The following is a 15311-nucleotide window of genomic DNA, read 5'->3' as shown; positions in this document are numbered from 1 at the left end:
ATCTGCAGCTAGCTAGCAATTACAGAGGCTGTCTAGAGCGTGTTTCTTCATCATGCAGTCATAAAGTCCTCTTCTCTTCTAGCCATAAGAAGTTGTCACTAGCCACACATGCTACAATCATGCAAAGTCACTACATTAGTCCATGAAACAGTCAGGCGGTTAACTATAGTAATGCTCCCACTGATATCCGTGTATTTACTTGTACGTTTTATTTCATCAATGTAGTATAAAAACTTGGAGATATTTGTGTGACAACTAGACAGTATTTGTGGTCAGTCACACATTTAGGCCATTCTAAGATCGTTCCCCACATCTGGGAGTTTGTATCTCTATTTCCTTCTAAAAACAATCCCCCAAAAAGCACAGGTTGGCACAATGAGTGTATAGCACCACTATAAACTACACAATACTGCCAACAAGCAGTCTCTTGGTTAGAAAGAAATCCTGTATATAGAAGCATATTCATACAAACATGAGAGCAGCAGCACTGGCGTCTTGGCACTTCAGCCCCAGCTCTGCTACACCTGCACTGCTACACCTGGCTATCAGCGGAGCCTTTTCTGGCAGCAAAACAGTTCATTCAGCCTCATTTTCTGCCTTTAAAAAAACATAGCTGATATGGCTGACTTGCTTAAACAAATGTGGTTTCTAATGACAATTGAGATGTACAAACTACGGCACAAGGGGACAACAAGTGGGTAAGAGGCAATCCGTAATTTCAATTAAGACATTAATGAGCGAGCTAGGATGGACGTAGTCAATATAACTATTTGTTTAGCACTTTTGAAATGTACAGCGACAGAATTCAGAAAATGGGCTGTTCTTACAGTGTTCTCCCAGTCCACCAAGTCAGAACTGTAGGATAAATAAATGGGTCATGAAAGCAGACAATGAAACTCAAAATTGAATGATTATATTTCTCTAAAACACGTTATAGGCTACATGTGCACCACCAAGTTAGAACAGTAGGCAAAATTAAGAGGGGTAAATAGACCAAATTACTAGGGTGAGGCACATGGACTACTAACAGCTTACTACACAACATACACTTAGAATTACTTTCTTAGCTACAGTATACATATCTCCCTGGCATATTACATAATTAATGCAGCAGCATACAATACATTTTTGGACTCACCTTGTTGTGCTGTGCTCACTTGAACAGGAAGGTGGCACGGCGGACCTTCATGGGCAAATTTTGTCATCAAAGTCTGGCATTCTCTGGATTTATGGTGCTTTTAAGACAACTGGGAACTCAGAAAAAAACTAAGTTGAATCATGATGACGTCATTGATCTTCAGGTCGTAACTCTAGAAAAAGGCCAGATTTACAATTACGAGTTGGAGGACCATTCAAAACATATTTCCCAGTCATTTTTTCCAGAATTCCCAGTTGTCTTGAACTCACTGAAGTCAAGATATCACAGTTCTGAGTTAACAGTTGTTTTGAGCGTGACACAAATCACGCTTCGTTGACAGCATGGCCAATGTTGAATGTTTATCATTTTAAACTTGGAAATAAGACCCTCAATCCCAGATTTGGGACAACACAGCCACTCCACTGAATTGCAAGCTAGTGATTGCTTTGCAATGCTTGCAGTTAGCCACCGTTACTGATTCTTTCCAAACCACTCATCGTTGAATTTGCGATTTCCAACTGGTTGTGTAATGTTTATGTCCAATGGCCGATGAGCACCGATACGTTTTATCTACAGTACTGTTCAAAAGTTTGGGGTCACTTAGAAATGTCCTTATTTTTTAAAGAAAAACACATTGTTTGTCCATTTAAAATAACATCAAATTGATCAGAAATACAGTGTAGACATTGTTAATGTTGTAAATGACTATTGTAGCTGGAAACTGCTTATTTTTAATGGAATATCTACATAGGCGTACAGTGGCCCATTATCAGCAATCATCACTCTTGTGTTCCAATGGCACGTTGTGTTAACTAATCCAAGTTTATCATTTTAAAATGCTAATTGATCATTAGGAAACCCTTTTGCAATTATGTTAGCACAGCTGAAAACTGTTGTTCTGATTAAAGATGCAATACAACTTTCTTTAGACTAGTTGAGTATCTGTAGCATCAGCATTTTTGGGTTTGATTACAGGCTCAAAATGGCCAGAAACAAAGAACTTTCTTCTGAAACTCATCAGTCTATTCTTGTTCTGAGAAATGTAGGCTATTCCGTGCGAGAAATTGTCTAGAAACTGAAGATCTCGTACAGCGCTGTGTACTACTCCCTTCACAGAACAGCGCAAACTGTCTCTAACCAGAATAGGAGGAGTGGGAAGCCCCAGTGCACAACTGAGCAAGATGACAAGTACATTAGAGTGTCTAGTTTGAGAAACAGATGCCTCACATGTCCTCAACTGGCAGCTTCATTAAATAGTACCCATAAAACACCAGTCTCAACGTCAACAGTGTAGAGGTGACTCTGGGATGCTGGCCTTCAAGGCAGAGTTCCTCTGTCTGGTGTCTGTGTTCTTTTGCCCATCTTTTCTTTTTCTTGGCCAGTCTGAGATATGGCTTTTTCTTTGCAACATCGGCCCTCAATGACGGATCGCCACTGCTAACAAAATAGGAGATATGAATAGACCAGCCTTGGCTTTTCTGAAAACCCTTTTTGTTAGTGAAGCAGAATGTATATAGCTAAGTTTCTTGCTTGGGTGACGTAAGCAATATTTTTGTCATTTTTATTATATGGAATTTGAAGCTAAGGATAATAGCTCTTGGCAAGCCATGGAATATGAAAATGTATGTTCAGAATGAATGAGCAAGATTCATTCTTCTGCCATAAGCAGCAGCAGCTCGACCTTGGATCAGTGCACCAATGACAAGACCTGTCATCATGTAACTGCAGCAGCATAGTTCAATTAGTGCAGTTTATATCGGTTATGTATAAATTATAAATTGTTAATTAATTCTTGCAATGTCCTCCTTATTGTATGTTCATCACTGATTCATTCATACTGTAGTTCACTATAGTGAAACCGTGTATTCAGAATATTTGATTCCAAATCAGTAATTGGTTAATTATGAAGTTGATAGTCTGAAATTCAGTATTATATTGCAAAATCATCACAAATGTGTATTTATTACATAGCAATTATTTTGGTAATATATTGATTGAAAAATTTTAGCAATGAAATTAGGTGATTCAATTTAGAGTAGGCTAGCCTTGGTGTGTAATGCAAACATAATGCCCTTAACAGAGGAGAAAGGAATAGTTCTGGAAAATTCTACTGAAATCTGTGTGGACCCCATATATATATATATAAATATTTCATTCTGAGGACTGTTTCTGCTAGCTAAACCTGATTCTAGCCACACACACTGGTGGGGGACAAAGGATTTTGGGGTGAGTTTGCTGGCCATTACTTTCACTTGCTTGCTATGTGAACTAACCAAAATATGAAAAGCAATAGTATTCATTAATTGATTTATGTTGAATAGTCTTTCAATTGTATGTCAAGAATTTTTGTAAAATGCCACTTTTGTTTGAATAACAGATTTACAGATAAATGCAAGGTGATGATGTGACTATATTGTGACAGCTCTAGCTAGCAAATAGCTTATTCATATACAGCGTAGGAGGTAGTGGCTATCAAGCTAGCATGGTGCTTGCTAAATTCTCTGATCCAAGGTTTTCCATTGCAAAATCCACATCCAAAACGGTTCGGGTATAGTCACTGTTAATCTGCTGTTTTAACGCCTCAAATCAAAATTGAAATGTTTTAGAGACAGCTAGATAGCTAACGTTAGCTTGATTTAACCGGAATGCTTAGTGGCTAGCTAATGCTAGCTACCTGACAACGTATGCGGAGTATCAAATACAATATTCTGTATTTTAGCTTTTGTTAAATAATTTAAACTGCAGATTATTCTCCAAAAGTTACCAAGCTAACTGATTGTGTTATCTACGTTTGCATGCTAATCATCTGCTGATCAGATGGTCCAAGTTAGCCAGCTGGCTAGCTATAGCTAGTAGTTGCATATACTAAGCAAGTAACGTTAGTTAGCTCAACGTTACTAGCCTCGCTAGCTAGCACAGCTGGGTGTCAGCCAACTACGCAAGATGACAGAGCTTTATATTCCAGCAAATGCATTTCCATTTATCTGATTTATTTGCGCATGTGCAATTATAAGCAAATGCCATTCCAAATAGTGTAAGCGATGTTTTTGGACGCGAACAGCTTGCTAGTCGTCACATCAACCCCCTGTCATGTTCATGCCTGTCCACTGACACTGTTGTGATGTTGCACATACGTCGTCTGACATCATTTTGGCACCAACATCTCTTTTGTCCTCCGTCTCAAGCTACTTACTTTCTTTCCTATTCAATTTTTAAAGTACTGTAATAACAGATGAAGTTAATGAAACACCTAAATGCTTTCGACCATTATACTGTGTTTATTACAGACCCAATGACTGGAATAAATTGATAGAATTCTTCCTCTGCCAAGATGTCAAGTAAGAAATTGTTTGCAATTATACAAGTTTAGCCATCAGATAATGCAAATATGAGTACTTCTGTTTGGTCTCTGATAAAGCTGGGCAACTATGGCTACAAAAATGTGAATTTACAAATGTATATGTTATCACAATAAAATTGTCACAATAAAATTGTGTTTCAGCATGAAATATTAACTTCTGGTAGCCTATATGATTTCCTAGTATTATAATTGATAGGTTAATAATTAGCCGTCATGTATTTGCTGAGAGAGAAATAGAAAATCACACAATTCAGATCTACCTTGATGGGATTGATTTAATCAACATTGAGAGATGTAAAAGGCAGCTTTTTGCCTCAATTTTAAAATCTCACCTTTTCTTTCAATACAGAAAGAGAAAGAGAAAGGCCATATGCCCCTCCCCCTCCCCCAGCCCCTACAACAGTAAGTATTTCTGATGGCACATGGGAAGCCATTTGGAAAGGGATGTCCCTTAATAACATTCATGCCGGCTATTATCGTTCAATGTTAACTTGCTACTGTCCACATTTTTGGGGGATAACTTGTTTTTAAAAGTGGAATCCATTTGGCCATTTAATACCGTATACCCTGCAGATAGTCCTGTTACCACAGTAGAATTGGTCAATGCAATAGGCTTTGCAGTCTCAGATAATAAGCTCCACTCCCTAAGAGGTACAATATACAACATACTGTAGACTGTAGACTATACATTATTTTCATTATAAACAACACTAATGTATAGATAACATTGCTGTCTTGATTATCCTTCTTGTTGCTTTAGGATGAGTGCAAGTCTTTTTACAGCTTTTCAACATTCATGTTTTCACCAGTTTTTCATTGATTTTGTCATCGGGTTACCCCATTATTTTATGTTATTTCTCATCTGTGTTTCTGTCTCATTTGTTTCCATCAGCAATTGCCCAACACCCCCGGGTTTGTGGGGTACAACCCCTACAGTCATCTGGCTTACAACAACTACAGGCTGGGAGGGACAACAAGCAACAACAGCCGGGCAACGGTAGGAATAATGCCGTAGAGAAAACACCGGGATAAAACGCGAGACACAGAAGGAAACTAACATCAATATTTCAAATAACTATCTAGTTTGATTGAAACAGCCTAATCTAGCTTGCTTTGTAAAACTCAGTAGTAACGTATATGCCGATATGAGCTATAACAGCTCTTAACAACTTTGCTCTTTGACTTTGTTTAGAAATAGTACTTTTTCCAGGGCTTATAAGAGCAGACATTCTTGAACAGACAGACGGTATGATTCGTCTAACCCATTCCATTACCAAGGCTTTCTGAGATGTATGCCATCCCAACGTTCCTCTGCTGCCTTCATCATACTAGTGCAGACTGGCCAAGTGTCCATCTGTGTGTATTCAAAATCGCTCGATCCTGCCCTTCAAAGTCTGCATTGCTGACAGCCATGCTAAGTAACCCATGCCATCAGCGTTGCCATGGCATTATAGACCCAATGCTTGGCATGGGTTTCGGCTGCTACGGGAATAATTCAGTCGCTGCATGCAAGCTATGGTTGGCACTCGGATTCTGATAATGGCATTATGTCACGCGGTGTGCAAATCTCAGCTTTAGCGAGGTTTTGTATTTTCTTCCATCAGCGTTACTCAATCATAGTCTCTGTGTGACTTCTGTACACTGGCTGGGCTCAAACAGGCTTGAATTAAATGAAGGTGATTGAACTGATGGTTTTGTAGTTTGATGCGTCTTTGTTGGGATTTTTTACAAATACTTTGTTGAAGGTTGGAGGATCAACTATGTGGGTGCGTATTCACCTGCAGGGTGGTTTTCAGTCGAAACTTTGCTTCGTGTAAAATTGTATGACTAGACATTTTTAGCACCAGCTGGTGTCCAAACTTTGACTTTGAATCTTATAAGTGCCTTTTTATTTCCCAGAATTCTTCAGGAATAAACATTCCAAAGCCACCCAAGCCGCCAGACAAGCCGTTGATGCCATACATGCGATATAGTCGCAAGGTAAGTTGTCTACACGTAACATTACTTACACCCAAACTGCTCCATCGTGCGCACCACTGCAAGACATATTAAAATACTGTACTATACCCTTATAACACTCAGCACTTTAGCCAGGGTTAGGGACGAGCACTCTTTAATGTACACTACACATCGTCTACCCCATGTGTCCATGCAGGTAGGTGTGAACTGTGAAACTAGACATACAGCAGCCTAGCCATTAAGAGCACTACAGACAGACTGTGGGATATCTCCCTGGAGAGTTTAAACACGGCCTCCATAGGTTTGTGGAGATAATGAGCCCCTGTCTGGTTCTCATCACCAGGTTTGGGATCAAGTAAAAGCCTCCAATCCTGATCTGAAACTATGGGAAATTGGGAAGATAATCGGTGGCATGTGGAGGGACCTCACTGATGAGGAGAAACAGGATTACTTGAATGATTACGAAGCAGAGAAGGTTGGTTTGTTTTTACCGGGGTGTTTATTTACGGGGTTGTTATGGGTGACCAGTAACAAGTGTCTCCAACAGTTGTCAGAAGGGTCCCTCCAGTCATCATTGCTTCCTTTGTAAAAATACTGAGTAACTTTTCTTCAATGTTGAATAGTTTATTTTTGCATTGCAGGGGCACGTGTCAAAGGTCTCTCCCTTTGTCACATCTTTGTCTCTCCTCTACAGATTGAGTACAATGAGAGCATGAAGGCCTACCACAACTCTCCAGCCTACCTGGCTTACGTCAACGCTAAGAGCCGCGCCGAGGCCGCTCTGGAGGAGGAGAGCCGACAGCGCCAGTCTCGTCTCGACAAGGGCGAGCCGTACATGAGTATCCAGCCAGCAGACGACCCAGATGGTAAGACGCTCTCAGCACTACTAGTATTACCATGTCAGTCACACTCTGGTTCCCACACCATGTTTCAGCAACTGTGACAATACCTTGTCAATTTCTATCCCTACACTACCTCTTTGTGTTTGTCACACTTGCTACTTGACCTTATAGGCCCCACTCCATTTCAGCTCTGTTGTATAAGTCTGGGCCCTGTATTTGAGATCAATGGCTTCACTGAGTTCCAGTAAGAAACAAGGCAACACCACATCACATAGAAACATACATCAAAACTGGACTTCTGAATTACACCCTACAGGAAATTATGCTTGTCTCGTATCGAGCTGGATAATGGTATACAGGAAATGCATTAAAAAATCGTGTGGTAAAATCAGTGAAGCCATTGATGTGGCAAATCTTTTTGAAGTCATCAATGTAGTCAGCTTGTTGAGAAATTAACCCATAGGGACACTAACCATCACATTTTTATATCTTGGGTGGTGATGGTTAGTGTCCCTATGGGTTAATTTCTCAACAAGCTGACTACATTGATGACTTCAAAAAGATTTGCCACATCAGTTGCTTTATAGATGCAGAGAATGGGGAGAGTCTGAACAAATTGTTCCGTTGGTTTTGGAGAAAAAGCACCCCAAAAAATGGAACAAGGCGTTGGAGATGGAACGTTGGATGGAGATGATGATCATTTTCGAATGACGTCTTTCTCCGCCATAAAATGTACGATGTTAATATGAAGCCAAAATTGTATTTCTCGCTCCCAAATGCACAGACAAATGCACCATCTTGCCCCCATTGCTATTTTCAAAGGGTAGCATCCTTCACAGACTTCAAATGAAATGGGTTTTTGACTACAGCAATAAATCACTTAATTTATTTCATCACTGCAGTTTTTAGATTTTTTTGTCAATTGAATGACTTTTGGCCCAACGTGGAATGAATGAATTCTCCATGTGTTCAATAAGAAGTTGACCTCATTAAAGCGACAATTTCTTCTCCTACATTTATGACTTACTTTGATGTGAGTGTTATAGAGGACAGCTTCATTTGACCCTGGATTTAAAAGAAAAGTGTCATGTACTTAGAGCTTGGATGTTCACTTAGTTTCGCAATATCCTCTAGTTTTTCTGGGAAATAATAAGAGCCCGAGCGCCAGTAAAAACCACCAAGACGTTTCTGGAGTAAACGAGTAAGGTTATTGAGAGGTAGAGAGAGAGAAAGATGTATCTTTATCTCTCTACCCACACATGGATATCAAATCAAATCAAATGTATTTATATAGCCCTTCTTACATCAGCTGATATCTCAAAGTGCTGTACAGAAACCCAGCCTAAAACCCCAAAAAGCAACCAATGCAGGTGTAGAAGCACGGTGGCTAGGAAAAACTCCATAGAAAGGCCAAAACCTAGGAAGAAACCTAGAGAGGAACCAGGCTATGAGGGGTGGCCAGTCCTCTTCTTGCTGTGCCGGGTGGAGATTATAACAGAACATGGCCAAGATGTTCAAATGTTCATAAATGACCAGCATGGTCAAATAATAATAATCACAGTAGTTGTCGAGGGTGCAACAAGTCAGCACCTCAGGAGTAAATGTCAGTTGGCTTTTCATAGCCGATCATTAAGAGTATCTCTACCGCTCCTGCGGTCTCTAGAGAGTTGAAAACAGCAGGTCTGGGACAGGTAGCACGTCCGGTGAACAGGTCAGGGTTCCATAGCCACAGGCAGAACAATATCAATACCATTCACTACAACAATGTTGAAACTTCCTTTGCAAATGTGTATATTCAAGTATATTCATTTATATTCAAGTATATTCAAGTATATTCATGTATATTCAAGTATATTCATGTATATTCAAGTATATTCAAGTATATTCATGTATAATCAAGTATATTCAAGTATATTCATGTATATTCAAGTATATTCATGCAACAAACATGTAAACAGTCAAATATGCAGACATTTCCGACTGAAATAAATGATTCAACCAAACGTAGGTATGTCAATGTTAAGCTATGTCCAATTAAGATATGCCAGATCAGATTTATTTCCTGAAGCCTACCACATCTACACTTGTTGGGTGGGAACTCTCCGCTCTTTACCCATTGACAGTTGTATTCGTTGAGCCCTGATAGACACACAGCCCCCGCCACATGCCTTTTCCATTCTCTCTCCCAGATTACGACGACGGATTCTCCATGAAGCACTCGGCTGCTGCCCGTTTCCAGCGCAACCACCGGCTGATCAGCGAGATCCTGAGCGAGAGCGTGGTCCCTGACGTGCGCTCCGTCGTCACTACCGCCCGCATGCAGGTCTTGAAACGGCAGGTCCAGTCTCTTATGGTGCACCAGGTACGCTGGTGTCTGTCAGTCTTCAGTCAGTCTTCTATCAGTCTTCCTAGATACATATAGATACCCAGTCATGGCCTTGTTGTCATGGTAACCGGGATATCAGATCCTTTCTCCTTATTTGATACTTGAGTAATAATTAAACACTGGTAATCAGTCAGGTAAATTGGCAGGTCTCTGTGTGTCTGGTCCACAGAGGAAGCTGGAGGCGGAGCTACTTCAGATTGAAGACCGTCACCAGGACAAGAAAAGGAAATTCATCGATGCCACAGAGTCTTTCAACAGCGAGCTGAAAAGGGTATGGGATCAATATCCGGGAACTTGTACGCAAAATCTATTGTGTTGCACATAGTAAGTATTACAGCGTTGACCTCAGGCTATGTGGAATGGGACAGTTCTGCATTGTAGAGATCCGCAGCTGCTGACTTTATCATTGTGTCCTGGCTAACATGCGGCGTCATCACTTAGAATCTGAAGACTGACTCGGTGCAGTTCTGAATCCATATGCTGCACTGTGTAGTCCATACCCCAGGTGGCGCCATTTACGTAGAGTCAATTTACTTCCTCTATGCTTCACAATGGGCAACTCAATGAAATAAAATGATTGAAAGGGGGATACCTAGTCAGTTGTACAACTGAATGCATTCAAATGAAACGTGTCTTCCGCATTTAACCCAACCCCTCTGAATTAGAGAGGTGTTGAGGGCTGCCTTAATCGACATCCACGGCGCCCAGGGAACAGTGGGTTATTTTTAAATTTAAATTAAAAAAAAAAAAAAAAAAACAGTGGGTTAACTGCCTTGCAATGTAGTATCATTGTAGAGGAAACAGGAACTGTGCCAAATCTGATCAAGGTGTCAACATTGTACTCTCTACTCACTGTCCATGTTACTAATCACAGTTGCACACGTGTGAGATTGATTGCAAGATTAATAGCATTAATCCCCAGCAATAATCCCCCGGTGGGGAGACTCAACATGTTGCCACTCTGTGCCCAGCTGTGTTGTATGAAAGTGGAGGTGGACATGGAGAAGATATCTGCAGAGGTCGCTGCGGCAGAGGATGCATCACGCAGGCGTATGTCGGAGCGGGAGAAGGAGGCGTCCACGTCCTCTAGCCTGGAGGAGGAGGAGAAACCAGTTGGCCCGTCAAATGGCAGCAAGAGCCAACAGGTGTCTGTCAGTGACAGCAGCAACAAGGAGAGAGAGGAGACGGAACCCAGCCCCATGGATACTGGTGGTGAGGCGCAACAGTATTAATCACTAAACCGTATGGTATTTGAATGTATGGTTCTGGTCAGGTTCTGGTCAGGTCCCCTGAGTTAGGTATATGGGGAGATGCTTCTCTTGAAGAGATTGTCTGCTGAGCACATTTTACAATGTTATTTTCACGTTTGAAATTACATTGGTCCAAACGTGTTTGGTGTCCCCTTAATATTTCCTGCTTTCTTGGTTACAGAGAAGTCAAAGGCCTCGGAGGAGTCGACGGCTCGTCCTGCCAGTGAGGTTGAGGAGGGGGTGCCGTCGGAGGACAAGGAGAGTGTTCCGGAAGGGGTGATGGAGGACGGCACCAGTGACAGTAACACGGGGTCGGAGACCACCTCTGCTGTGACGGAGGACGCCCCGCCCAGCGAGCCAGCAGCCTCAGAGGGGCCGAGCAGGGCACGCCCTACCGCCCACTGAAGAGTCGACCTTTGACCTTAGGGCCGAGAAATGTCCATGATGCATCATTCCATCTCTACAGTCACACTCTGATGATAACACATTGTACATTAGTATCTATGTGAACCCAAGTCGTGTTTAGATGGGTTTTTATTTCCGATGGGAAGTTTGATGCAATTGGTTGAATCTTCAGAGCTCTGTTGGCAAGGTCAAAATAGACCTGCTGTCAATTTGCGAAGCGCTTCAAGTCCACAAAGCAAAGCAATTGTCCCAACTAAAGTGAATGACATCTAAATTGAGTCACAATTCATACGGTGAATTCACCGTATTTCTATCACAGACCGCAGTGCCAGTCGATAGCAACCAGCCATCACCTGTCAATATATCCAAACATATCTCTTGTCTTATTCTATGGTACTATATCTGGCAGACACTATGGTACTATATCTGGCAGACACTATGGTACTATATCTGGCAGACACTATGGTACTATATCTGACAGACACTATGGTACTATATCTGGCAGACACTATGGTACTATATCTGGCAGACACTATGGTACTATATCTGGCAGACACTATGGTACTATATCTGGCAGACACTATGGTACTATATCTGGCAGACACTATGGTACTATATCTGGCAGACACTATGGTACTATATCTGGCAGACACTATGGTACTATATCTGGCAGACACTATGGTACTATATCTGGCAGACACTATGGTACTATATCTGGCAGACACTATGGTACTATATCTGGCAGACACTATAGTACTATATCTGGCAGACACCATTAATCTTACTGATTGAGGCTGGTTGTAAAAACTGTCGCAAAAAAATAAGTTGTTCAATGTTTAATTACTTGTTCTTTGGAGTGTAATGTTATTGTTGCTTTCAATGTTATTTTTGCATGATGTCGCAACTCCTCAAATGGAAGAGTTTGCTTAGTAACGGAAGGGGTGGGGTGACTCTCTCTCTCGATATTTTTTCATGTTTACTCTAAGTATCAGTATTAAGTGACAGTATTGTCTCAGGAGTTAATAGAAATAAGTAATTGTTTTCATTATTTATTATTATTCTTGTGCGTTGTGAGTCCTGGGCCCAGTCTATCCGTCCACCAACCTGTTGTATACGGCGCGTTCATCCATGCTGTACAGTTCTACCAGTCAGTGTTCCAAAGTCTGCTAGCTCTCAATCAAATCAAAAGCTGTATGCTTAGAACAACCTTTCAGTGTTATGTTATTATGACCGGTAGTACAATGTTCAACCCCAGAACAAACTCTTAAATGTTCATATGCAATGTAAGAAGCAGTGTTACAAGGTTTGCGTGAATGTGAGTGGTTTTTCATCTCATCCTTAAGCTACATGGAAGAGCAGAGTGAGTCATCAACATACTGTCTTAAAAATCGATTTTGTTTGCCATATTTCTACCAATAAACTTTTCTACCCTGACATGAAGTTGTTGATGACAGGGTTTGTTTTCAATGTCTCACGCGTTGCGTATAGAAAGGTAATCATTTAAGGTGGCGTGTTTGTTCATATTAACAGTTATTCCCACACTCAGGCTGAGGTGACAGAGGATAATTCCATTTTGGAATTCAAATCAAATGTATTTGTCACATACACGTGTTTAGCAGATGTTATTGCGGGTGTAGCGAAATGCTTGTGTTTTCAGCTCTGACAGTGCAGTAATATCTAACAGTAATATCTAACAATTTCACAACAATACACACAAATCTAAAGTAAAGGAATGGAATTAAGAATATATAAATATTTGGGCGAGCAATGTCAGAGTGGCACAATCTAAGACACAGTAGAATAGGAAAGATTACAGTATATACATATGAGTAATGCAAAAAATGTAAACATTATTAAAGTGACAAGTGTTCAATTATTAAAGTATGTATATAGGGCAGCAGCCTCTACTGTGCTAGTAATGGCTATTTAACAGATAGAAGCTGTTTTTCAGTCTCTCGGTCCCAGCTTCGATGCACCTGTACTGACCTCGCCTTCTGGATGATAGCGGGGTGAACAGGCAGTGGCTCGGGTGGTTGTTGTCCTTGATGATCTTATTGGCCTTCCTGTGACATCGGGTGCTGTAGGTGTCTTGGAGGGCTGGTAGTTTGGCCCCGTGATGCGTTGGGAAGATCGCACCACCCTCGTTAGAGCCCTGTGGTTGCACCTTCTTCACCACACTGTCTGTGTGGGTGGACCATTTCAGTTTGTCAGTGATGTGTACGCAGAGGAACTTGAAGTCCAGGACACAGTTGCACAGGGCGGGGTTCAGACCCAGGGCCCCGGGCTTGATGATGAGGTTGGAGGGTACTATGGTGTTGAATGCTGAGCTATAGTCAATGAACAGCATTCTTACATAGGTATTCCTCTTGTCAGATGGGAAAGGGCAGTGTGCAGTGCGATGTCGATTGCATCGTCTGTGGATCTATTGGGCTGGTATGCAAATTGAAGTGGGTCTAGGGTGTCAGGTAAGGTAGAGGTGATATGATCCGTGACCAGTCTCTCAAAGCACTTCACGATGATAGTAATTTAGTTCAATTACCTTTACTTTCTTGAGTACAGGAACAATGGTGGACATCTTGAAGCATGTGGGGACAGTAGACGTCAGTGGCACTGTGTTATCCTCGGTGGCACTGTGTTATCCTAGCCCTGTGCAATTGTGACCCATTTGAACTGGCCAGCTTTTATAAGACATGAACTCTAGGCAGAATGTGTTACACTTCCAATTACTTATCATACACAATCTATGGCACCCAATACTGGTGACAGATTTGAAACTATTTGTTAAAGATTTGGTCCACTGGTCTGTGTCCTCTGATCTACAAGGTACAAGGAAGTGGGTTTCCTGTTTTCAATATAGCACCACTCTTTCCAGCTGTCTGAAGTCGTGTTATATTTTGTAGTTAACATTTTTAACCAACAGTATTTATATTGTATTCACCTGCTGTGAGCAAAGGAGACAGGTAGAAGATAAACAGAGAAAGAGACAGGTAGAAGATAAACTGATAAAAGGGACAGGTAAAAGATATACAGATAAAAGAGACAGGTAGAAGATCAACTGATAAAGGTACAGCTACAGACGTCTTCCTGTTAGCACACTTTGAAAAAAACGTCTGTCAATTTTGCAGTTAGATTCCATGTGCAGGAACCATACCAGCAGCCCCATATAAATTGAATTAGTAGAAAAGACATTCCTCTTCAAATCAACATCCGTGATGGGTGTACCGGGGACCTATTGCGTTTACCCATTTTTTGCAGCTTATAATTGTCCGTTCTAATAATTATATTTCTATGATCTGCTTTCTGCAAAAGCGATGAGATTTGTCACAGCTTTAATGTAGGTGCAGAGGTGCACAGTTGTCCCTCTGCAGCAGTCACCTGTTGCACAGAATTGTGGTTAGTGTTTCTTTGCTGGTTTCTTTTCCTGAGCGCCTTGAATACTCAAAGCCGCAACCGCACAGGCAGACAGGTGTGCAGCTTGTGCAGAGTTGGCGGAGAGTAGGGGAGAATAAGACTGAACGTGCCCTTTACCGACAAAGATAAACTAAGACAGCAGTGGTACTGTCACAACTGCCTAAGCAAAAGTGTTGTGGTGGTAAACACAATGACCTGACCAACGTATACCGTATGAGTATTGGTGAAAGGGACTTTTGGAGAAATGACTGAGACTTTTGTGTAAATCCCTTATTTGTCGAGGTTGTCAAAGGGGACATGAAGAAACATTAGTATATCTCTAATATGTTGAATTAAACACACATGAAGCATTGATTGTAATGAGTCTGTCTCCCCTTTGAAATTCTCTACATATCAGCTACTTGCTCTGGGAGGCCTGTTTTGTAGCTGTTGGTTTGGTAAGACACTTAAAAATAGTCCCTTCAATGCATGCTGTTCACAGAATGAGCATCCATCTTGTTTGTTACTTACTTCTGCCGTAAATACTTTTCAGTATTTGTTTTTTAGTTATATTTGTACT

At 41.2% G+C, this 15311-nt stretch overlaps 1 protein-coding gene across 6 annotated transcripts; it reads left to right on the top strand.

The window, feature by feature from the left end:
- Positions 1–3048: 3048 nt before the first annotated feature.
- On the top strand, positions 3049–12775 carry LOC129839332 (SWI/SNF-related matrix-associated actin-dependent regulator of chromatin subfamily E member 1-like). Of its 6 annotated transcripts, none has more exons than XM_055906670.1 (11): positions 3092–3364; positions 4426–4476; positions 4849–4901; positions 5392–5496; positions 6399–6479; positions 6802–6933; positions 7153–7324; positions 9490–9662; positions 9856–9957; positions 10658–10898; positions 11118–12775. In XM_055906670.1, exons 2-11 carry the CDS (start codon positions 4470–4472, stop codon positions 11339–11341), a joined length of 1290 nt encoding a protein of 429 aa, XP_055762645.1. In that variant the 5' UTR covers positions 3092–3364; positions 4426–4469; the 3' UTR covers positions 11342–12775. The 6 variants fall into 6 exon arrangements, with proteins under 6 accessions (XP_055762650.1, XP_055762645.1, XP_055762651.1 ...); XM_055906673.1 differs by lacking the exon at positions 3092–3364 and adding an exon at positions 3371–3680; XM_055906672.1 differs by lacking the exon at positions 3092–3364 and adding an exon at positions 3371–3686.
- Positions 12776–15311: the final 2536 nt, after the last annotated feature.

The sequence above is a fragment of the Salvelinus fontinalis genome, chromosome 40 (genome assembly GCF_029448725.1).
Source record: "Salvelinus fontinalis isolate EN_2023a chromosome 40, ASM2944872v1, whole genome shotgun sequence".
In the NCBI taxonomy this organism is placed as follows: Eukaryota; Metazoa; Chordata; class Actinopteri; order Salmoniformes; family Salmonidae; genus Salvelinus; species Salvelinus fontinalis.
The sequence above is the reverse complement of the archived record's forward strand: the minus strand, read 5'-3'. Positions and strand labels throughout refer to the sequence as shown.

Excerpts from the sequence above, each read along its gene's own strand:
- LOC129839332 (XM_055906670.1), top strand. Across the intron at positions 5,497-6,398 it reads GCAACAACAGCCGGGCAACG|AATTCTTCAGGAATAAACAT; the intron begins GTAGGAATAATG and ends TTTATTTCCCAG. Across the intron at positions 9,663-9,855 it reads AGTCTCTTATGGTGCACCAG|AGGAAGCTGGAGGCGGAGCT; the intron begins GTACGCTGGTGT and ends TCTGGTCCACAG.